Here is a 25,382-nt window from a genome sequence, read left to right on the forward strand (position 1 = left end):
CGTTCACTTGTGACTTGTGCATCCATTCCATATCAAATCATGTAAAACTTATTTTCACGTGCTGTCACCACTCCTAGTCATCACAGAACATAGTTCCACATCTATCCCTACTCAAACATACTTTGATTGTGGAAACCATTTTTTTGTATGCAGTCTCTAGATAAGACTGATTATTGAAATGACGACAACTAACCTTGGTAAAGCACAACATTCGGAAAATACTTCCATTATAAAAGATCTGAGTTTATAATACACTTTAATCTTTTTCATGTTTACATTGGAATGTTAATTACCCATGATCATTATTCTATAGGGTTACAAAAGTCTGATTCACTTATTTACCTCCAACCTGAATCCCACATAATTCAGAATAACAAAGAAAAAGAAAATGAAACAAAAAGACAAATGATTTAACTTCCCCCTCTCGCAATTGTATTTCATAAGCAAAGTCAAGGTGAATATGGCCATCTATATAGATACACTCTGAAACAAGAAGAGCCCTGACATTCATTCATACATACATAACCATGGGGGGCTTATTGTAACGGGGCTGGTTTGAGGTTGGACCGTGGGTGGTGTTGATGGACAGGGTTCTCCTGTGGCACAGTTGATAACCTGTTGGGGTTACGTATTTAATAATATGCAAGCACTCACTGTACTGTAAGACGCTTCGGATAAAAGCATCTGATAATTGGCATATCAAGTTTTGATGTTTGGAGTGTTAGAAGGTCATGGTTCTTGGATAGATCATTTCCATTTGATAAGTAGACTCATAACAGTTGAAATCTCAGACAGAACTTTTTCTTTGAATGACCTCCCTCCATTGCAACAAGTGCATACAACTACTGTGCTGCAGTTGTACTGGTCTGGTACAAAAACTTATTTCAGCATTGAATCACTCCATGCATCTGATTGGATAGCATATCACAAACAAAATATGCCATTATACATTAACTAGCCTGTAGACAGATCAGTGTAATGAAAAATAAATTATTTAATAATGAGGTCTTTCAAACTCGAGCGAAGCTAAACTATAAAACATGCCATCTTAATAATTGTAGCTAAGATTTAGCCTTGCGGGAGACAGGTAGTTCAGGTCAGTACCAATCACGCAAAGAGTGGTTGTAGTGTTATACCATGGACCGCAAGCCTGTTTTGTATTGGAGTATGTGTATCAAAGAGTATTTCCGTACATGATTACGACATATCTGTAAAACTATTAGCCAATAGGTTCACAGAATCTGTCTGTCAATGGATTTGATACAAACTGGACCGACGAGAGGGTCATTCACAAAGCCCACCCCAGATGTCATCACCCCCCAGGTCCACCCAACCTAACCCGGATATAGTTACCTAACGTTGTCCTGTTTGACTTTACCATTCCTGCTTGCAGGTGCATCGAGCGGTTCTTTATACATACAGCTATAGGCCGATCAGTTGATAGATTTCTGGTAAAAATGTACAAAGACACTAAATGCTGGCAAGCCAAGCCATGGTGGGAAGGGTTTTTCTTTTCGAAAAGGGTTTCAAGTCCACTTCTCACTTTCATCTTGTTTCATTTTTTTCATATGTCAACCCACTGATCTTGATGTTTGCTGGTAGTACTGCATGTGAATATATTACAGTATTTCATACTTGTCGACCAGGAACGACGTCTCTGAGGAGAACCTCACTGGAACTTCTCCATCTACCTGGGACACTTTGGCCACCTGGAGGGGGAAACAGGAGTCATGACACACCGTCACAATGGAAATATAATCCAAATACCATTAGGTTAATACAATAGATGGAGATCAAAATGGTCTCACAAACTGCTGAAGAGACTTACAGGCCGTCATTGTAAATAAGAATTTGTTTTTAAACCGACTCGCCTTGTGAAATAAAAAAGTGAAATATAATACAAAGAAATAAATGAAACACTGACCGTTATGTCGCAGTAGTTTCCTTTGGAGACGAAGGAGACATTGACAGGGAAGAAATCATTGGGCTGGCCTGCCACGCTGAACTCCAGACTTCCTGTCTTGTTGTTGACGTCCACCACGGGTAAACACCACTCTAGAACATTCCGCCGGCTGTCGTGCCGATACTCTCCGTCCAGGTCGCCAATCACAGGCGCACCCACACCTGACCTGCAGGGACAGATAAACATACGAAATTAAACTCCGATGACAGACTGCAACAGTGAAGAGGTGCTTCAGAGAGGTTTACTTACGGGATGGGAATAGAGATGACTACATCATTCAGTTCAAGTGCGTCTTCCTGAAGCTCGTACTCTATGTTGACATCACAGCCAGTGGCACTCTCAGAGGGCCAGCAGTTTACTGGGGAGAAATAGAAGAACACAACAGATAGAATGTTTAAAGCGGAACTGACAGCATTTTAGCAACATTCAATCTCATTAAAATCTATTCATATACACCCCTAGGAAGATATCATAAAAAAATAAAAAATAATGTATTACATTTTCTGACTTAGAAATAGTCATTTTCACAAATTCATAGAATGTTTGGGAATGACATATAGTAAGGCATTTTGGACAAGACATCAGTCAGGAAGTTAAAGCTTGGTCGCAAATGGGTCTTCCAAATGGACAATGACCCTAAGCATACTTCCAAAGTTGTGGCAAAATGGCTTAAGGACAACAAAGTCAAGGTATTGGAGAGGCCGTCACAAAGCCCTGACCTAGAACATTTGTGGGCAGAACTGAAAAAGCGTGTGCGAGCAAGGAGGCCTACAAACCTGACTCAGTTACACCAGCACTGTCAGGAGGAATGGGCCAAAATTCACCCAAATTATTTTGGGAAGCTTGTGGAAGGCTACCCGACACGTTTGACCCAAGTGAAACGCAGTTGCATGTTTTATTTTTTGTAAATCAAATAGGCTTTGTCTGCCCTGTTTTTTTTGTTGTTTTTTTTTACAAATATTTATTTATTATGTATGCATGTACAGTTGAAGTCGGAAGTTTACATACACCTTAGCCAAATACATTTAAACCTAGTTTTTCACAATTCCTGACACTTAATCCTGGAAAAAAAATCCCTGTCTTATGTCAGTTAGGATCAACACTTTATTTTAAGAATGTTAAATGTCAGAATAATAGTAGAGTGTGTGATTAGTGATTTATTTCAGCTTTTATTTCTTTCGTCACATTCCTTGTGGGTCAGAAGTTTACATACACTCAATTACTATTTGGTAGCATTGTCTTTCCAAACTGGCCATTGTTTTATTAGAAAAAATCTGGCCTTTTATAATGTCCACTTATGTACATAGGATGTAGCATTTTAACATATTAAAACAAGAGATAAATAATATTTGTCCATCCTTTGCTGCTATGCTTGCAGATGTGCATTATATGCTGCGATCCTAATCAAAAAGTAGTTAACTTCAGATAACAAAAACATAGCTGTAGGTTGTTGTAAGAGGTCGACCGATTAATCGGAATGGCCGATTAATAAAGGGCCGATTTCAAGTTTTCATAACAATTGGTAATCGGCATTTTTGGACACCGATCATGGCCGATTACATTGCACTCCACGAGGAGACCGCGTGGCAGGCTGACTACCTGTTATGCGAGTGCAGCAAGGAGCCACGGTAAGGTGCTAGCTAGCATTAAACGTATCTTATAAAAAAAAAGAATCTTAACATAATCACTAGTGAACTACACATGGATGATGATATTACTAGTTTATCTAGCTTGTCCTGCGTTGCATATAATCGATGCGGTGCCTGTTAATATCATTGAATCATAGCCTACTTCGCCAAACGGGTGATTTAACAAGCGCATTCGTGAAAAAAGCACTGTCGTTGCACCAATGTGTACCTAACCATAAACATCAACGCCTTTCTTAAAATCAATAGACAAGTATACATTTTTAAACCTGCATATTTAGTTAATATTGCCTGCTAACATGAATTTCTTTTAACTAGGGAAATTGTGTCACTTCTGTTGCGTTCTGTGCAACAGAATCAGGGTATATGCAGCAGTTTGGGCCGCCTGGCTCGTTGCGAACAGTGTGAAAACTATTTCTTCCTAAAAAAGACACCCAACTTCGCCAAACTGGGGATTAATAAACAAAAGCGCATTTGCGAACAAATCACAATCGTTGCACGAATGTACCTAACCATCAATGCCTTTCTTAAAATCAATACACACAAGTATATATTTTTAAGCCTGCATATTTAGTTAAGAAATCCAGGTTAGCAGGCAATATTAAACTAGGGAAATTGTCACTTCTCTTGCGTTCATTGCACGCAGAATCAGGGTATATGCAACAGTTTGGGCCGCCTGGCTCGTTGCGAACTAATTTGCCAGAATTGTACGTAATTATGACATAACATTGAAGGTTGTGCAATGTAACAGGAATATTTTGACTTATGGATACCACCCGTTAGATAAAATACGGAACGGTTCCGTATTTCACTGAAAGAATAAACGTTTTGTTTTCGAAATGATAGTTTCCGGATTTGACCATATTAATGACCTAAGGCTCGTATTTCTGTGTGTTATTATGTTATAATTAAGTCTATGATTTGATAGAGCAGTCTGACTGAGCGGTGGAAGGCAGCAGAAGGCTCGTAAGCATTCATTCAAACAGCACTTTCGTGCGTTTGCCAGCAGCTCTTCGCTGTGCTTCAAGCATTGAGCTGTTTATGACTTCAAGCCTATCAACTCCCGAGATTAGGCTGGTGTAACCGATGTGATATGGCTAGCTAGTTAAAGGGGTGCGCGCGAATAGCGTTTCAAATCGGGGACATCACTCGCTCTGAGACCGTGAAGTAGTTGTTCCCCATGCTCTGCAAGGGCCGCGGCTTTTGTGGCGCGATGGGTAACAATGCTTCGAGGTTGGCTGTTGTCGACGTGTTCCTGGTTCGAGCCCAGGTAGGGGCAAGGAGAGGGACAGAAGCTATACCTGTTACATTGGTAATACTAAAGTGCCTATAAGAACATCCAATAGTCAAAGGTATATGAAATACAAACTGTAGAGAGAAATAGTCCTATAATTCCTTTAACTACAACCTAAAACCTCTTACCATGGAATATTGAAGACTCATGTTAAAAGGAACCACCAGCTTTCATATGTTCTCATGTTCTGAGCAAGGAACTTAAACGTAGCTTTTTTTACATGGCACATATTGCACTTTTACTTTCTTCTCCAACACTTTGTTTTTGCATTATTTAAACCAAATTGAACATGTTTCATTATTTATTTGAGGCTAAATTGATTTCATTGATGTATTATATTAAGTTAAAATAAAAGTGTTAATTTAGTATTGTTGTAACCTTCATTGTTATAAAAAAAATATAAAAAAAATGTTTTGTTTTTGAAATCGTTCGATTAATCGGTATCGGCTTTTTTTGGTCCTCCAATAATCGGTATCGTTGTTGAAAATACATAAATCGGTCGACCTCTAATTTAAACGTAAAATATTTTTTCCCTTTTTTGCACTGCATGGATCACCGGTGCAGCTGACTGCAGCATTGCTGTACGGTGCACTCAAAATGTATCCAGACTGCAACATTTTAGTAGCCTAGCTAGGACAGTGGCATGTGTCTGTACACTATCCCTCGGGGGGGGGGGGGATTTAAACGGAACACAGGAAAGCAGCCCAAGTGAAGCTGAATTCACATTCAAACTCAACTGTTGACTGATTAATACTCATTTGTGTGTCCCATTCGGTCCTTGAATTTGACACGCGTGCTAGCCTATTAGCCACGTTATGACTGACTTGTGATCATTGCCCTTGCTAGTTTGATTGTATTGACATGCCCATACTTAGTTAGAGTTGTCCGTCTTTGTTCAAAATAGTGAGTCATTGAAACTGAAACAGTGCATCCCGAATGGGTGGCAGCAGCAAAACAATTTACCAGGCCAGCTGTGATTTACAACCTGACAGCAGTATTTGACTACCAAGAAATGTATTGATGAATTGTATAAAACTGTATCCATCTATTCTGCCAGCAATGCCTTTCTGTACATCATGGAATTTTAAGTCAAGTAGAACCCCCTTTTTTTTTTACTCATAAAGTTGGTTTTGAAGCATAAACTTGGAATTTCATATTTTTGACTCAAATGATTGTCTGTTTGTTTCATATCTGCAAAGTAGTTAAAATGCTGTCAGTTCCACTTTAAAAACACACCAGATAGAATGCTGACAATGCCTAGAACATAAGATTTAGAATGTTTCGAACACAAGAGGCTGTTATCAATAAACCGTCACAATACGGTGCAGACCCCCAGCTCCGCTAAAACCACTGACAACTACGTGCCGTTTACACAAGATTGTGACATTTGAACATCTTGGCCATGTTCTGTTATAATCTCCACCCGGCACAGCCAGAAGAGGACTGGCCACCCCTCATAGCCTGGTTCCTCTCTAGGTTTCTTCCTAGGTTTTGGCCTTTAAAGGGAGTTTTTCCTAGCCACAGTGCTTCTACACCTGCATTGCTTGCTGTTTGGGGTTTTAGGCTGGGTTTCTGTACAGCACTTCGAGATATTAGCTGATGTACGAAGGGCTATATAAAATAAACTTGAACAGTACATCGGCAAATGCGCCCTTCTGCTGCTTGACAGGCAGAGCCCACAAAGGATTGGAAATGAACCGACACCACTCATACTTGTTAAGTACAGTTCTTTTTAAAATGTTCTATCACTCAAATATCCAGTTAAATGGTGGAGAGATGTCATGAGTATACCCTCACGTATCTGAAATTACATTATCAATTTGTATTTATTATGGATCCCCATTATCTGCTGCCAAGGCAGGAAGCTACTGTTCCTGGGTTCCCGCAAAATTAAGGCAGTTCATATAATTTTAAAAACATCACAATACATTCACAACACAATGTGTGCCCTCAGGCCCCTACTCCACCACTAAATCCATGTGTATATTATTGTGTGTGTCCATAAGGTGTTTTTTAATCATTTTTTTTTTTTTTTTTATAGAATTGTATTGCTTGTGTCAGTTACTTGATGTGGAATAGAGTTCCATGTAGTCATGGCTCTTTGTTGTACTGTGTGCCTCCCATAGTCTGTTCTGGCATGTCTTATTGCATGTCTTGTGGGGTATGCATGGGTGTCCGAGCTGTGTGCCAGTAGTTTAAGACAGACAGCTCGGTGCATTCAACTTGTCAATACCTCTCATAAATAAAAGTAGTGATGAAGTCAATCTATCCTCCACTTTCAGCCAGGAGAGATTGATATGCATATTATTAATATTAGCTCTCTGTGTACATCCAAGGGCCAGCTGTGCTGCCCTGTTCTGAGCCAATTGCAGTCCTTTTTTGTTGCACCTGACCACACGACTGAACAGTAGTCAAGGTGCGACAAAACTAGGGCCTGTAGGACCTGCCTTGTTGATAGTGTTGTTAAGGCAGAGCATCACTTTACTATAGACAGACTTCTGCCCATCTTGGCTACTACTGCATCAATATGTTTAGACAGTTTAAAATCTAGTGTTACTCCAAGCAGTTCAGTCATCTCAACTTGCTCAATTTATACATTATTGCAGAAATATTTAGGGCTAACTTATTCCTTGCCACCCACTCTGAAACTAACTGCATCTCTTTGTTGAGTGCTGGAGTCATTTCAGTCGCTGTAGTAGCTGACGTGTATAGTGTTGATTCATGCACATACATAGAAACTCTGGCTTTACTCAAAGTCAGTGGCATGTCGTTAGTAAACATTTTTAAAACAAGGGGCCTAAACAGCTACCCTGGGGAATTCCTGATTCTTACTGGATTATATTTGATAAGCTTCCATTAAAGAACACCCTCTGTGTTCGGTTAGACAAGTAACTCTTTATCCACATTACAGCAGGGGGTGTAAAGCCAAAACACATACGTTGTTCCAGCAGCAGACTATGATCAATAATGTCAAAAGCTGCACTGAAGTCTAATTGATGTTTACTGATCATGAAAAGCATGCAGTTACTTGCTGTATAACTCTGATGACAGAGCTAAATCTGTAGTTGTGACTATGCTCTTCAAGAGGTGATGTTACAACCAAATAGTTCATATTTATTTAACAATCCCTCAAATGACACGCAGTTGTCAATGTTTTTAGCGGAGCTGAGGGTCTCCTTGCCCCCCACCAAGCAAATTTAACGCTCTACACCTTGTGATGCTATATTGATAACAACCTATTAGAATGCTTGGAACACAATAGTTGGAATGCTTGGAACATAGTGTTTCTCTCTCTGGAGAGCTGGAATACCTTAAGGAAAAACAGTATACACTAGTATAGAAATACTTAATACTCTAGTAAAGTGTACTGACTCGTTAGTGGTATGAGGGTCTCGTCTGTGGTCTGTAGCCTCCACTTGAGCACGCCCACGTCATTGTTCAGAGGGAAGGACTTGTCTGGGTTCTTCAGGCCCAGCACGGAGTCTGTGGTGAACAGCTTCTTATCCACGTTGGGGTGGGTCTGAACAGAGCAGGGAGGAAAAAAAGAAAAGAAAAAAATCGATAAAAACACATTGTTAAAATTCCCATGGCATCAGGCTCATGCTGCACCAAAAGCAAATACAACGAACTGTGGTTGTGTGCCATTTTGAATCTTGATTTACACAGGCCAAATCCATGAATGCCTTGACATGTATATCTGTTGTGTTGAGGTGGTGAACCTTTCCCCACTTTGGAACCAATGATGTATTTGTTTGGAACCTACCTGCAGCTGGACTCCCTTCTTGTCTCCGTTGTTGATGGTGAGGCGAATGCGTCCGTTCTTGTCGTCGGCCACTCGGAGGGTGATCATACCCAGCACCTCCAGGTTCTGTAGCCCTCCGTCTCTCCCACAGGTCAGGCTGATTTTCTCCTCACAACGCAGGTGCACGCTGGTGAACCAGGGGGCAGAGGTTAGATACAGTTGAACATACCAACCTGCAGGTGTTTGAGTCCAACTACATTGCAGTCGGGACTGTGTAGAATCACTGATCTACAATCACTTTGCATCCCAAATAACACTGCATTATGGGATCAAGATGAGCAATTCTGCGCCTCGCCTTGTGCAAACTGATTCCTCAAACACACTGCATGTAATCGGTGGGATATAATATAAAACCTGGTAAACCCACCTCTCTGTGTTAACTGGTGGAGGCAGGGCTTTGGATGCCTCGGAGGGCCTCTTCCCTGAGCTGGGCATGATGACTTGTCCCTCAGACTTGAGCTTGTCCACAAAGTCATCTACCTCCTTCCCCCTGGCACTCAGCTTCAGGGCCTTACTGGGACCACTAGCCCTACGGAGGAACACATAACTCATGAGGCATAGGCCTAACTTTCTGCAGTATTAAAAATGCACGATGACAAAACAAGTTTCACAACTTCCATTGAGCATAACCAACCAAGAAATATACTAAGAAATACATCACATAGAACACAGGATACATTCACCATAACAATCGAAACATCTCAAAATCCTAATATACCGAGGGTAGTACCTGGCAGGGACAGGTGAGGCCTTGGGTTTCTCTGGCTCCATGAGGGTGTCTGTGATGATGGTAGCGTTGCTGCTGCTGGACATGCTGCCGAACCCTCCGGAGAACCCTGGGGACTTCTTCCCTGAACGGTCCGCGTCCCGCCTGGCCTGTTGCAGCTCCTTAGCCTTTCTCCTCATCTCGGCCTTAGCCTCTCGCTCCTGGGTCTGAGATGGAGAGAGAACAAAGGAGAGAAGAGAAGACTTTAGAAATAAAACATGAATGTCTTTTGGACCAAAACCCCTTCATTCAGACTAGTGTTGGATTTAGCAATTCAGCTACATTACAACAATAATGTAATGATGTTCAGTTCTGCCGCTCCCCTTCATTCAGACTGTTGTTAGCCTCAGTAATAACGTAATGTAAATCTGTTCATTAGTTCTGCTGCTGCTCTCCTTTCACCTCTCGGACGGCGCGGAACACCTTCTCCTCATGAGAGTCCATCTCTGTGAATGTTCTGATCTGGGCCAGGTTGACGTTCTCCCTGTAGCCCAGCGCCACGATCTCGTCAAAGGCAAAGATCAGGTCAAAACAGTGGTCCGAGACCTCCCCTTCCTCCAGCACCCGACAGTACTCTGGGATCTAAGGAAGAAATATATTTGGTAATTTAGTCATCCGTGCTCTTTTCATCACAAATTCCTACTGATCATTTTACTCAGTGGCAAACTTTGTTTAGGCTCTGCCAAACTGAAAAACACTGTTTAGGCTACTTTAAATTTAGCCCAAACAAAGTGTTTCTACGCTTAACAAACACTGTTTACATAACGTGTGTCCTCTGCCACTTCTAGAAGTATGTGTGGGTGAGACCAGGTGAGAGTCTGTGGGTTGGCGACTGAGGATATTTCTGAAGGCGTGTGCGTGTGAACAGGGCATCTAAGGGCATCTGTGAGAGTGTGTGTCATACCACGCGTGAGAAGAGGCGTAGTGTCTCCAGGTCCTCTAGGATGTTGCTGTTCTTGGTGGTGACCAGCACCATGTAGAGCTTCTCCAGGGGCTGGTAAACATAACGCACGCTCTCAGTCTCCACAAACGTGTGCTGCTTGCCTGTGTTCATCAGCTTGGGGAAGGCGGCCAGCAGGCCCTCCACGCGCGTCCGGGTCATCTCCACAAACTGCCGCGACACGATGGCCTTGCCCGCCTTGGTGCACACCGCTGCTGCCAACAGCACCTGGGACAAGAGGAAGAGGACGCCATAGTTACAGAATAGCAATGATTGAGTCCATGCATGGTTAAGATTCAAGACGTGTAGACAAAATATTCAAGTGTTGCTCCTATTCAGCTAATATATTACAATATACACCGAGTGTACAAAACATTAGGACCACCGTATTGAGTTGTACCCCCTTTTGCGCGAGAACAGCCTCAATTCGTCAGAGCATGACTACAAGTTTCGCAAGTGTCCCACAGGGATGTTGACTCCAATGCTTTCCACAGTTGTCAAGTTGGCTGGATGTCCTTTGGGTGGCGGACCATTCTTGATACACACGGGAAACTGTTGAGCGTGAAAACTCAGCAGCGTTGTAGTTCTTGACACAAACCGGAGCGCCTGGCACCTACTACCATACCCCCGTTCAAAGGCACTTAAATATTTTAAATCCTTCTTTAACCGGTCTCCTTCCCTTAATCTACACTGATTGAAGTGGATTTCACAGGTGACATCAATAAGAGAACATAGCTTTCAGCTTGTCCGCGTCATATTCCTAATGTTTAGTACACTCAGTGTACGGCTTTTGAAGTCAGCTATCACAGTGGTCACTTCTAACAAGACACATGAGATTAATGAACATCCAACACCATAAGGGTCAAAAATATCCTGCTTCGGTAACATAGCAGCAGCTGCTCTTTAAGCCCTGAGAGAAAAACAATGTGATTTTCATTCAACCTCAAAAGATTCAGTTAAAAGAGCACTGTGTTACCTTGGTTTTACGTTTTCAATCATCTTTTTCAGAGGTAGGCTTATACTAACACTAATACACACGCAAATACTGTTGACCACATCGTCTCAGTTTCCTACAGGCGTTCTTCCTAATTCGGTTCCCGGAGAGAGAAAAAAAAAAAAAACACTCAATGATTTCCCCATGAGGCTAATGGTGACTCTAAAAACAGTTACAGGAGAAAACTCAAATCAAATCAAATTAAGAAAAGTAAATATTTTCTTAACTCTATTTTCTTAAGTTAAATAAAATGACGAGGCTATATACAGGGGGTACCAGTACCGAGTCAATGTGCGGGGGTACAGGCTAGTTGAAGTAAATTGTACATGTAGGTTGGGGTAAAATTACAGGGGGGGGGGGGGGGCTGGCGTTACTTCCAGGGGCAGTTTGGAACTCGGTAGTGAGTGTTGGGAGAGCAGGTCCGCTCAAACACGTCAGAGACAGTTTATCAAGGTCTGAGTGAGCAGCTCATTTCTAAAATGTGGTTTGTTAGAAGGGGACTAGAATGAAAGTCTGCACACCCACTAGTTATCCTGGAGGATGGTTGACCACCCTTGATGCATAACATTGCAACATTAAAACCAAAACACGTTTTAATGCCTTTTGAAATAATTCACCAATTTAAAATATCAAAAGGCAAATGGATGGCTACAAATATTTTTTTTCAGCTGAAGCAAGCCCACAAATTTTGAGTTAGTTTACCTTTAAAAGTTTAGTCATATTTATTTTAGAAGTGTTTACTTTGCAGGCTGACTAGTAGGGGCGGACTGGCTGGTCCATTTTTAGCCAAGTTGGTCTGTCAACGTTTTAATACATTTTTTGCAAAAGAATCCTCATCGGGTTCATGGTCAGCTCTCAGACCAAGGCCCTTTACCGATTGCTCAGTTTGTCCAGGCGGCCAGCACTTTGAAGAGTCCTGGTGGTTCTAAAAATTCTTCCATCTAAGAATGACGGAGGCCACTATGTTCTTGGGGACCTTCAATGCTGCAGAAATGTTTTGGTACCCTTCCCCAGATCTGTGCCAACACAATTCTGTCTCAAAGCTCTACAGACAATTCCTTTGACCTCATGGCTTGGTTTTTGCATTGACATGCACTGTCAACTCTGGGACCTTATATGGACAGGTGTGTGCCTTTCAAAATCATGTCAAATCAATTGAATTTACCACAGGTGGACTCCAACCAAATTGTAGAAACATCTCAAGGATGATCAATGGAAAGAGGATGCACCTGAACATTAAAAAAATAATAATTGCAAACATGTTTTCACTTTGTCATTATTGTGTGTAGATGGATGAGGAAAAAGTAGTCCGTTTTAGAATAAGGCTGCAACGTAACAAAATGTGGAAAAAGTGAAGGAGTCTGAATACTTTCCAAATGCCCAAAGTGTAGAAAGCTTTCATCAAGGCAAAGGGTTGCTGATGTACTTCTATTCGTAAATCAGGCGCGCATCCTTACTCAACATTGACAAGAGCGCTCCAAACAAAAGACAATGACTAAATTGAAATGACAAAACTCGAAAATGGAATGTAATAAACCATAACTTGTTTCTCACAAGTGTAGCATAGGTTGTGCGCTCTGCAAACAACGTGTCCACTCTGACAATGATAAAAGATTGGAATAATATATTGAATGCATTAACAGAACGAACATTGTCGATTAGAAATTGTAGGAATTAACTGTAAAATGTACTACGTAATAGGGAAGTGATACACACTAACTATCAAATGCAAACAATTCACTCACACAATGAAGTTATGAAACAATGAATGTGCACAAATTGTCAGGTGAGAGCGCATTCTGGATAGAGAAGTGCATTTTGTGTATCTGGGCGCTGCATGGTCAATTCAATGTCTGCATTGGCCATGCAGCATTTATGGTGATACGTCCTCTGCAGAAGTCAGGGCATTCTTCCGTTTCGCAGAGCAGTGCTGTTGTGAAGGAAGTTGTCAATTAAGTCATTTTGTGGTCATACAGGATGTACCGCCCCCACCTACCATCAACCAATCATGTCAATGCGGAGCTATACAGCGCCTCCCGTATTATTACAACATTTGGGAGGAGCCTGGTGATGCAGTACGGATTTGGCCTCTGCATTCTAACAGGCTGACTACACCGCATGTGAGAGCATTGCAAAATAAATTTAGAAAACTATATTATTCAATAATTGCACCCACACTGCTCGTGTGCGCCAACGAGCGTCAGCTTTGCCAAGGGTGAAAATAGAATTCACTTCTATTTCTGACCTAGATCGCGCTGCAAGTCCTGCCTCTACCATCTCCTCATTGGTTTATAGAAGCAGGTACCCACGTGCCATCTCATTGGTTATACCCATGTGGGTGACTGAAGACCAACGAGGTCAATGGCAGTAATGCACTTAATTTATGGAAGTTGCCAATCGCAAAGTCAAGAGAAGAAAAAGCCTGGAAGGACGAGAGATGACTGGAAACGATTCAGTTGACCGTTTTATGTGTGGATTAATTGGTGGACTAGAGGACCTTGTGCATTTCAGGCAAAATAACAACTCAATGGTTATATACCATGACAAATTAGCTATCAAGTGCAAGCTGTATTGTGTGTGTGTGTGTGTAATATGAAGATTTGTGAAGTTATTTGGATTTTTACGAATTATCTTTGAAAGACAGGGTCCTGAAAAGGGGACGTTTTCTTTTTTGGTGTGTGTGTGTGTGTGTGTGTGTGTGTGTGTGTGTGTGTGTGTGTGTGTGTGTGTGTGTGTGTGTGTATGTATGTATGTATGTATGTATGTATGTATGTATGTATGTATGTATATATATATATATGTATATATATATATATATATATATATATATATATATATATATGTCTGTATTGTGTGTGTGTGTGTGTGTAATATGCATATTACACACACACAATACAGATATATATATATCACATACACACACACACACACCAAAAAAGAAAACGTCCCTTTTCAGGACCCTGTCTTTCAAAGATAATCCGTAAAAAACAGTGTTTAAAGGGTTTAAATACTGTTTACAATGCTTGTTCAATGAACCATAAACAATCAATGAACATGCAACTGTGGAACGGTCGTTAAGACACTAACAGCTTACAGACGGTAGGCAATTAAGGTCACAGTTGTGAAAACGTAGGACATTAAAGAGGCCTTTCTACTGAGTCTGAAAAACACCAAAAGAAAGATGCCCAGGGTCCCTGCCCATCTGTGTGAACGTGCCTTAGGCATGCTGCAGGGAGGCATGAGGACTGCAGATGTGGCCAATAAAATGCAATGTCCGTACTGTGAGATGCCTAAGACAGCGCTACAGGGAGACAGGACGGACAGCTGATCATCCTCGCAGTGACAGACCATGTGTAACAACACCTGCACAGGATCGGTACATCCGAACTTCACACCTGCGGGACAGGTACAGGATGGCAACAACAACTGCCCGAGGTACACCAGGAACGCACAATCCCTCCATCAGTGCTCAGACTGTCCGCAATAGGCTGAGAGAGGCTGGACTGAGGGCTTGTAGGCCTGTTGTAAGGCAGGTCCTCACCAGACATCACCGGCAACAACGTCGCCTATGGGCACAAACCTACCGTCGCTGGACCAGACAGGACTGGCAAAAAAGTGCTCTTCCCTGACGAGTCGCGGTTTTGTCTCACATGGGGTGATGGTCGGATTTGTGTTTATAGTCGAAGGAATGAGTGTTACACTTAGGCCTATACTCTGGAGCGGGATCGATTTGGAGGTGGAGGGTCCGTCATGGTCTGGGGCAGTGTCACAGCATCATCGGACTGAGCTTGTTGTCATTGCAGGCAATCTCAATGCTGTGCATACAGGGAAGACATCCTCCCTCATGTTGTACCCTTTCTGCAGGCTCATCCTGACATGACCCTCCAGCATGACAATGCCACCAGCAATACTGCTCATTCTGTGCGTGATTTCCTGCAAGACAGGAATGTCAGTGTTCTGCCATGGCCAGCGAAGAGCCCGGATCTCAATCCCATTGAGAACGTCTGGGACCTGTTGGATCGGAGAGTGAGGGCTAGGGCCATTCCCCCCAGAAATGTCTGGGAACATGCAGGTGCCTTGGTGGAAGAGTGGGGTAACATCTCACCGCAAGAACTGGCAAATCTGGTGCAGTCCCTGAGGAGGAGATGCACTGCAGTTCTTAATGCAGCTGGTGGCCATTCCTGATACTGTTACTTTTGACCCTCCCTTTGTTCAGGGACACATTATTCCATTTCTGTTAGTCACATGCCTGTGGAACTTGTTCAGTTTATGTCTCAGTTGTTGAATCTTATGTTCATACAAATATTTACACAAGTTCGCTGAAAATAAACAGTTCACAGTGAAAGGACAATTCTTTGTTTGCTGACAGTACCAGTCAAAAGTTTGGACACACCTACTCATTCCAGGGGTCCTATATTTTTACTATTTTCTACATTGTAGAATAATAGTTAAGACATCAAAACTATGAAATAAGACTTATGGAATAATGTAGTAAAAAAATATTTTTTAAGTGTCTTTTAACAAAACAAAATTAATGTTATATTTGAGATTCTTCAAAGTAGCCACCCTTTGCCTTGATGACAGAAGTTCCCACATATGCTGAGCACGTGTTGGTTGCTTTTCCTTCACTCTGCAGTCCAACTCATCCCAAACATCTCAATTGGGTTAAGGTCGGGTGATTGTGGAGGCCAGGTCATCTGATGCAGCACTCCATCACTCTCCTTCTTGGTCAAATAGCCCTTACATAGCCTGGAGGTGTGCTGGGTCTTTGTCCTGTTATAAAACAAATGATAGTGGGACTAAGCCCAAACCAGCTGGGATGGCATATCATTGCATAATGCTGTGGAACCATGCTGGTTAAGTGTGCCTAGAATTCTAAGAACATCACAGACAGTGTAATCAGCAAAACACCCCCACACCACACCTCCTCCTCCATGCTTCACAGTAGGAACCACACAGGCGGATATCATCCGTTCACCGACTCTGCGTCTCACAAAGACACAGCGATTGGAATCAAAAATCTCAAATTTGGACTCAGACCAAAGGACAAATTTCCACCGGTCGAATGTCCATTGCTTGTGTTTCTTGGACCAAGCAAGTCTCTTCTTATTTGTGCCCTTTAGTAGTGTTTTTTTTGTGGCAGCAATTTGACCATGAAGGCCTGATTCACACAGTCTCCTCTGAACAGTTGATGTTGAGATGTGTCTTACTTGAACTCTGAAGCATTTATTTGGGCTAAAATTTCTGCCGCTGGTAACTAATGAACTTATCCTCTGCAGCAGAGGTTACTCTGGGTCTTCCTTTCCTGTGGCGGTCCTCATGAGAGCCCGTTTCATCACAGTTCTTGACGTTTTTTACAACTGCACTTGAAGAAACTTTCTTCAAGTTCTTGCAATTTTCCAGATTGGGTGACCTTCATGTCTTAAAGTGATGATGACTGTCATTTCTCTTTGCTTATTTGAGCTGTTCTTGCCATAATATGGACTTGGTCTTTTTCCAAATAGGATTATCTTCTGTATACAACACAACTGATTGTCTAAAAGCATTAAGAAATTCCACAAATGAACTTTTAACAAGGCACTCCTGTTAATTGAAATGCATTCCAAGTGAGTACCTCATGAAGCTGGTTGAGAGAACGCCAAGAGTGTGCAAAGCTGTCATCAAGGCAAAAGGTGGCTACTTTGTTGAATCGCAAATATATTTTGATTTGTTTAACATGTTTTTGGTTACTACATGATTCCATATGTGTTATTTCATAGTTTTAATGTCTTCACTATTATTCTACAATGTTGAAAATTGTAAAAAAAAATAAAAAAAAATAAACCTGGAATGAGTATGTACACACATACATACACAGTACCAGTCAAAAATTAAATATAAATATATTTGCTACTGCTTTACTTAAAAAAATCCCGGTCGACCAACAGCCTATTGACCAAACATTCGACCAGTCAACTAATTGGGGTTAAGAGATTAATGATTGAAATAAAATTACCACCGATGTAATGTAGTTAAGACTGGTAAATTTTGGTATTTTTTTCCATCAAAATTTTCAAATGTAATGATATTGAATATAAAATATCATCCATCAACCTCCTTGACGCCCAAATATCGGTAGCGGCCCTAAAAAAATCTATATTGGTCGTTCTCTAGCTGATATCCTGTATCATGGGTGCACACTACTTAGGAAACGCTGTACAGTGAATATATGTACACCCCCAATGCAATTATGCAGTCTAATAAATCCAGTGCGACAAGTTCTTATAAATTGTTTGTGAAATTAATTCATTATTGTAAATTATCTAACATTCCAACCTTTTTTAGCGTTCTAAAAAAAAAAAATGGGGGGGTGCTCCCGAGAGGTGCAGCGGTATAAGGCACTGCATCTCAGCGCTAGAGGCGTCACTACAGACCCTGGGTCGATTCCAGGCTGTATCACAACCGACCATGATGACTGGGAGTCCCATAGGGAGAAAAACAATTGGCCCAGAGTCATCCGGGTTAGGCCGTGATTGTAAATAAGAATGTATTCTTAACTGACTTGCCTAGTTAAATTTAGGTTAAATTAAATAGCTCTTAACCAAGTGCGCATGCGCCAAATCCACCTTCGGCGCAGTACAGTATCCCGAAAGATCATTGATTTTTATTTAGACTTTTTTTTTTTGTACATACCGTGCATAACGGCAGTAATTCGGGGCGGCGGGTAGCTTAGTGGTTAGAGCGTTGGACCAGGTTGCTACATCGAATCCCCGAGCCGACAAGGTAAAAATCTGTCGTTCTGCCCCTGCACAAGGCAGCTAACCTACTGTTCCCAGGCCGTCATTGTAAATAAGAATTTGTTCTTAACTGACTTGTCTAGTTAAATACAGGTTAAATGAAAAATATATAGTGACAGTTTCTCTGCGTAACTCATTTTAGTAAATACCGAACGTTTTTTGACATAACGTTTGCAGAGCTGGCAAATGTTGGGACGGACTTTGAATTTAAGGATCCTGAGCGTCAGAGATCGTCATATTCATCGTCTCCTCAAGCTCAGGTACTGGTTCAACCTAACCCTTACCATTTTAACATGTCAACTTTAACGGGGTAGGCGTCCCAAGGATTCCGGATAGCATAGACTATTCCAATATTGTGGCGAGCTTCACACAGCTATCAACTTGGCAAGCTTGGTATAGAAGCTGGGATCCTCAATTTTAATTCGAGTCATACTAGGGAATCGAGACATTTCACCTGTCATTTACAGAGTGGCTATGTTGTAAACTCTGCCATCTAACCAATACCAGTTAAATGACTCACAATTAACTAACAGCCAATATAACATTAGCTACCTCGGCCTGCTGATACAAAACAGACGCAAAGGCTAACTAGCTGACGTTGGCTAACTAGCTGACGTTAGCTGAGCTGGCATTTAGCGATGAGATGGCGCTTGGAACTATTGATAGTTCTTGATAACTAGCTAATGATATAAAGCACAATATATACTAAAGGGGAGTATATTTGCCTGCATACGCAGCAAAATTAGCAATGTTAACTTGCTAGCTACTGTAGCTAGATTGTTAGCTATCTGCAAATGCACTGTTCACAGTCAAGCGTAACAAGACAGATAGCTAGAAGCTAAATACAGTAGATCAATTACATTTCATAGCTCACCATTTTGTTGTTATCCCTTGTGTTACAAATCCTTGTGCAGTTTCCGTAATGTAATACCACGTATTAGTGTCTAAAATATAATATTTATGCGGAGTGAAACTTGCGTCTGTTTAATTTACTGTCTCAATATGGAAGGACCTCTAGCCACGTCTCCACCGGAAAGAGCTCGTCAGCAAGGTAAAAGGGTTATCACTTAGTTACCAGAGCCACAAAGACCAAATTGGCTATGTCGTAAAGATTCATGAAAATACAAAATCACTTTTTGGTCTTACTTTAATGTTAGACAAATTTAGCAGTGTGATTATGATCAAAGTTAGGTTTAAAATCAGATTTTAAGAAGAGAAAGTGTATAAATGGGCCGGGTTTATGACTTTGTGGCTGTGGTAACTAGTGACAACCAGAAAAGGCAGCGACGAAAAAAGGAACATGTGGAAGATAGGGTCAATGATGGTGGATAAATGAAGATAGTCCTCTCAAGACGTTACCATTGAAAAATGATCAGTTCCGGTCTACCTAACGGGGTGGGTCTCCCATAGACACCAATGCAGCTGGGTCTGGTCCACTAATGTATAATAGAGCTCGCCAGCATGTAGTCATAAAACCCGGAAATTAGTTATCTCTCTTCGTTCAGCCATGGCAATATGGAATAATAGGGTTTGGGGATTAACGCCGAAAATAAGATCTGAGGTTAACGTAGAGATCTAATACGTTTTTTCAATGATTTATCTGTCAGTTAACATGACCTTCATGAATTATACCCTTTTTATAATTACACAAATGCTTTAATATTCACCAAAAGTGATGTTAGCTGATGTAGGTTATTTCATAGAAAACAAAATGTATAAGAACTCAATTTTCCCACTAAACTTTGTCTAACGAACCATTGCGGAGTTAGAGCCTACAAAAAGACGCCATTGCTATCGCTCTTTTTAATAGGAATTGGAGACTGTGTCCAAGATGTCCGACCGTTGTTTTCAAGGTAATCTTTTTATTTTTTATTAACAACAAATCAATACAGAAAGTACATGAGGGAACACAAGTATATATAGATTATATACAATGGACAATTGAGCTAGGGGGTACAATATCACAAGGACCTTAAGGGACACACATACACTTATAATTCTAACAGCTTTTTTGTTAGTAGAGTATTTAATTGTCTTAAAATACAGTTCAATTTATTTTTGTAGGGTAAGAAAATGTGTTTTTTTTGTTTGTAAATTTACATTTGTGAATATGAAATTTGGCCAAAAGAATAATGAAATTAATTACATAAAAATGTTTCAACTTATTCCTATCGTAGGTAAAGAATCCAAGCAGTACATCTCTCCACATGTCATGACTGCCGCCGAAGTTGACTCCCCTGCCTGTTCGGGCGGTGCTCGGCGGTCGTCGTCACCGTCCTACTAGCCGCCACCGATCCCTTTTTCGTTTGTCTGTTTGTTTTGTCTTATTAGTTGCACCTGTTTTTTGTTTCGTAATGAGTATCCCTATAATTAGGAGTTTGACCCGCCCTTGTTTTGTGCAGGATTGTTTTTTGTTACGTGTGTGTATGTTTGGGTTTTGGCAAGTGTTCTCTCTGCGCCCTTGATGTTCGGGCTTATTCAGTTTTGAATTAAGAAAAAATATAAGGAATATTTTTTTCCAAAGCGGCTCTCTCTCTCTCTGCGTCTGGTTCTTTCGCCAACCTAGTTCCGCGTGACAGAATCCCGCACCTACACAAAATGGAACCAGCAGGAGCAGCCGCGTCTCCTCTCCCATCGATGGAGGAAAGGGTCCTCCATCACACCAGTGTTCTCCACCGTATTGGGTCGGCTATGGACCAAATGATGGAGAGGATGGATCGATGGGAGAGGAGTGGCCTTCCCACCTCATCTCCAGCACCCCCTCCTCCAACACCTCCTGTTCCTGTTTCAGCATCCGGCTCCGGGGCTCTTCGGCTGGCGCTCCCACGGGAGTATGATGGAACGGCGGCCGGGTGTCAGGGGTTTCTTCTTCAGCTGGAGCTTTACCTGGCGACCGTTCGTCCTACTCCCTCCGGAGAGGAGAGCGTGTGCGCCCTCGTCTCCTGTTTGACTGGACGAGCTCTTGAATGGGCCAACGCAGTGTGGAATGGCCCAGACTCGGCGAGGGATCATTACCCTGAGTTCACCCGCCGATTCCGAGCTGTGTTTGACCACCCACCAGAGGGTCGTGCGGCGGGTGAACGGCTGTTCCACCTGCGTCAAGAGACGAGGAGCGTACAGGACTTTGCCCTGGAGTTCAGGACCTTGGCTGCAGGAGCAGGGTGGAACGACAGGGCCTTAATAGACCATTTCCGATGTAGCCTTAGGGAGGACGTCCGCAGGGTGCTAGCGTGTCGGGACACCACACTCACGCTGGACGAACTTATTGACATGGCCATCCGTCTCGACAACCTGCTGGCTGCCCGCGGACGTTCGGAACAGGTCCTGTCGTTTCCACCTCCCAGCCCTCCTACTCCTATCCCTATGGAGTTAGGGGGGGCAGCGTCAAGGGGGACCGGAGGAGGAGTGTCCTCCTGTACCAGTTGTGGTCGGCGAGGGCACACGGCCGACCGGTGCTGGAGGAACTCTTCTGGGAGTCGGGAGGGCAGGCGGAACACTACTCGATCACCCCAGGTGAGTCAGCACCAGACTTACCCAGAGCTTCCTGTTAGTCATATGTTTGTGTTAACCTATTTCCCCGGGTTTTCTCCCTCTCTACAGCATAAGGCGCTAGTCGATTCAGGCGCAGCTGGGAATTTCATTGATCGGGGGCTCGCATTAAGGCTAGGGATTCCCCTTGTGTCGTTAGAGTTACCTTTCCCCGTGCACTCCTTAGATAGCCGACCATTAGGGTCAGGAATGGTCAGGGAGGCCACGGTACCACTGGACATGGTAACGCAGGGTAGTCATAAGGAGCAGATTAGTCTGTTCCTTATCGACTCACCTGCGTTTCCAGTGGTGTTGGGAATTCCCTGGCTAGCTCAGCACAACCCGGTGATTTCCTGGCAACAGAGGGCTCTGAAGGGGTGGTCAGAGGAGTGTTCAGGCAGGTGTCTAGGAGTTGCCGTTGGTGCGACTACGGTGGAGAGTCCAGACCAGGTTTCCACCGTGCGCATTCCCTCTGAATATGCCGATTTGGCTATCGCCTTCAGTAAAAGGAAGGCGACCCAATTACCACCCCATCGACGAGGGGACTGCGCGATAAACCTCCTGGAGAACGCTGCACTTCCTAGGAGTCACGTGTATCCTTTGTCTCAGGAGGAGACAGCGGCTATGGAGACATATGTTACTGAATCACTGGGACAGGGATACATTCGGCCCTCTGCATCACCTGTCTCCTCGAGCTTCTTTTTTGTGAAAAAGAAGGATGGCGGTTTACGCCCGTGCATTGATTATCGAGGTCTAAATTCCATCACAGTGGGGTTTAGTTACCCCCTACCTCTCATCGCTACGGCGGTGGAATCATTTCACGGGGCACGCTTCTTCACAAAATTGGACCTGAGGAGTGCGTATAATCTGGTGCGTATCCGGGGAGGAGATGAGTGGAAAACTGCATTTAGTACTACATCTGGCCATTATGAGTACCGCGTCATGCCATATGGGTTAAAAAATGCTCCAGCTGTCTTTCAATCCTTCGTAGATGAGATTCTCCGAGACCTGCTCGGGCAGGGAGTGGTAGTGTACATTGATGACATCTTGATCTACTCTGCCACCCGCGCGGCGCATGTGTCTCTGGTGCGTAAGGTACTTGGGCGACTGTTGGAGCATGACCTGTATTGCAAGGCGGAGAAATGTGAGTTCTTCAAACAGGCCGTTTCCTTCCTGGGTTATCGTATTTCCACCTACGGGGTGGTGATGGAGGAGAACCGCGTTACAGCCGTGCGTAATTGGCCGACTCCGACCACGGTGAAAGAGGTGCAGCGGTTTTTAGGGTTTGCCCATTACTACCGGAGGTTTATCCGGGGTTTTGGTCAGGTGGCTGCTCCCATTACCTCACTGCTGAAGGGAGGACCGGTGCGCTTGCGTTGGTCAGCAGAGGCGGACAGAGCTTTCAGTCGTCTGAAGGAGCTGTTCACCAATGCGCCCGTGTTGGCGCATCCGGACCCCTCTTTAGCGTTCATAGTGGAGGTGGACGCGTCCGAGGCGGGGGTCGGGCCGTGCTGTCCCAGCGCTCGGGCGAACCACCCAAGCTCCGCCCTTGTGCCTTCTTTTCGAGGAAGCTCGGTCCGGCGGAGCGAAACTATGATGTGGGGGACCGGGAGTTGTTAGCTGTAGTCAAGGCTTTGAAGGTGTGGAGACATTGGCTTGAGGGGGCGAAACACCCTTTTCTCATCTGGACTGACCATCGTAATCTCGAGTACATACGGGAAGCGAGGAGACTAAATCCGCGTCAGGCTAGATGGGCCATGTTTTTCACCCGGTTTCAGTTCACCATCTCGTACCGACCAGGCTCCCAAAACACCAAGGCCGATGCGCTGTCCCGTCTCTATGATACCGAGGAGCGGTCCGTTGAGCCAACTCCCATCATTCCACCTTCATGTCTCGTGGCACCGGTGGTATGGGAGGTGGACGCGGAGATAGAGAGAGCCTCACGGTTAGAGCAGACCCCTCCTAACTGTCCAGCAGGGGTTCAGTACGTGCCGGGAGGGGTCCGGGATAAACTAATCCGTTGGGCTCATACTCTCCCCTCCTCGGGTCATCCTGGCATCGAGAGGACAGTGCGGAGTCTTAGAGGGAGATACTGGTGGCCCACGTTGGCTAAGGACGTGAGATTTTATGTCTCCTCCTGCTCGGTGTGTGCTCAGAGCAAGGCTCCTCGGCACTTGCCTAGAGGGAAGTTACAGCCCCTCCCCGTTCCACAACGGCCGTGGACACACTTATCGGTGGACTTTCTTACCGATCTTCCCCCGTCCCAGGGAAGTACTACGATTTTGGTCGTTGTGGATCGGTTTTCTAAGTCCTGCCGTCTCATCCCGTTGCCCGGTCTCCCTACGGCCCTGCAGACTGCGGAGGCCTTGTTTACCCATGTCTTCCGGCACTATGGGGTGCCTGAGGATATCGTTTCTGATCGGGGCCCCCAATTCACGTCCAGAGTCTGGAGGGCGTTTATGGAAAGACTGGGGGTCTCGGTCAGCTTGACCTCGGGTTTTCACCCCGAGAGTAATGGGCAGGTGGAGCGCGTAAACCAGGATGTGGGCAGGTTTCTGCGGTCATATTGCCGGGACCGGCCTGGTGAGTGGGCGAGGTATGTTCCTTGGGCTGAGCTCGCTCAGAACTCCCTCCGCCACTCCTCAACGAACATGTCCCCGTTTGAGTGTGTGTTAGGTTACCAGCCGGTCCTGGCCCCATGGCACCAGAGTCAGACCGAGGCTCCTGCGGTAGAGGAATGGGTACAGCGCTCCAAGGACACCTGGAAAGCCGTCCAGGAATCGCTAAAGTTAGCAGGACAACGGCAGAAGAGGAGCGCTGACCATTACCGCAGTGAGGCCCCCGTGTTCACACCGGGGGACAGGGTCTGGCTCTCGACCCGAAACCTGCCTCTCCGCCTGCCCTGTCGGAAGCTGGGGCCGCAGTGTGTGGGGCCGTTTAAAGTCCTGAGGAGAATAAACGAGGTGTGTTATAGGTTACAACTCCCTAGGTATTACCGTATTAACCCCTCGTTTCATGTGTCTCTCCTCAGGCCGGTGGTGGCTGGTCCCCTGCAAGAAGGTGAGGTGCCTGAGGTCCCTCCACCCCCTCTGGAGATCGAGGGGTCCCCGGCGTACACAGTACGTGCCATTCTGGACTCGAGACGCCGGGTGAGGGGCCTACAGTACCTCGTGGACTGGGAGGGGTACGGTCCGGAGGAGAGATGCTGGGTTCCGGTGGGGGACATTTTAGATCCTACTTTACTGAGAGACTTCCACCGCCTCCACCCGGATCGCCCGGCACCTCGCCCTCCGGGTCGTCCCCGAGGCCGGTGGCGGCGCGCTGCGGGAGCCGCGCGTCAGGAGGGGGGTACTGTCATGACTTCCGCCGAAGTTGACTCCCCTGCCTGTTCGGGCGGTGCTCGGCGGTCGTCGTCACCGTCCTACTAGCCGCCACCGATCCCTTTTTCGTTTGTCTGTTTGTTTTGTCTTATTAGTTGCACCTGTTTTTTGTTTCGTAATGAGTATCCCTATAATTAGGAGTTTGACCCGCCCTTGTTTTGTGCGGGATTGTTTTTTGTTACGTGTGTGTATGTTTGGGTTTTGGCAAGTGTTCTCTCTGCGCCCTTGATGTTCGGGCTTATTCAGTTTTGAATTAAGAAAAAATATAAGGAATATTTTTTTCCAAAGCGGCT

At 44.1% G+C, this 25,382-nt stretch overlaps 1 protein-coding gene across 1 annotated transcript; it reads right to left on the bottom strand.

The window, feature by feature from the left end:
• Positions 1 to 239: 239 nt before the first annotated feature.
• On the bottom strand, positions 240 to 19,242 carry arcn1a (archain 1a). Its single transcript, XM_055942953.1, has 10 exons — positions 19,056 to 19,242; positions 10,376 to 10,639; positions 9,874 to 10,053; positions 9,436 to 9,638; positions 9,073 to 9,234; positions 8,667 to 8,832; positions 8,276 to 8,423; positions 2,213 to 2,321; positions 1,925 to 2,129; positions 240 to 1,709 (listed from the first exon to the last, which is right to left on the bottom strand). The coding sequence occupies exons 1-10, from the start codon at positions 19,056 to 19,058 to the stop codon at positions 1,620 to 1,622; spliced, it is 1,530 nt and encodes a 509-aa protein (XP_055798928.1). The 5' UTR covers positions 19,059 to 19,242; the 3' UTR covers positions 240 to 1,619.
• Positions 19,243 to 25,382: the final 6,140 nt, after the last annotated feature.

Source organism: Salvelinus fontinalis, chromosome 13 (assembly GCF_029448725.1).
Source record: "Salvelinus fontinalis isolate EN_2023a chromosome 13, ASM2944872v1, whole genome shotgun sequence".
Taxonomy (NCBI): domain Eukaryota; kingdom Metazoa; phylum Chordata; class Actinopteri; order Salmoniformes; family Salmonidae; genus Salvelinus; species Salvelinus fontinalis.

What these genes read in the sequence shown, in the direction of transcription:
- arcn1a (XM_055942953.1), bottom strand. An exon ending in AGAAGGGAGTCCAGCTGCAG is followed by an intron (nt 8,424 to 8,666) that starts GTAGGTTCCAAA and finishes TGCTCTGTTCAG; the next exon opens with ACCCACCCCAACGTGGATAA. An exon ending in GTCATCTCTATTCCCATCCC is followed by an intron (nt 2,130 to 2,212) that starts GTAAGTAAACCT and finishes CTGTCCCTGCAG; the next exon opens with GTCAGGTGTGGGTGCGCCTG.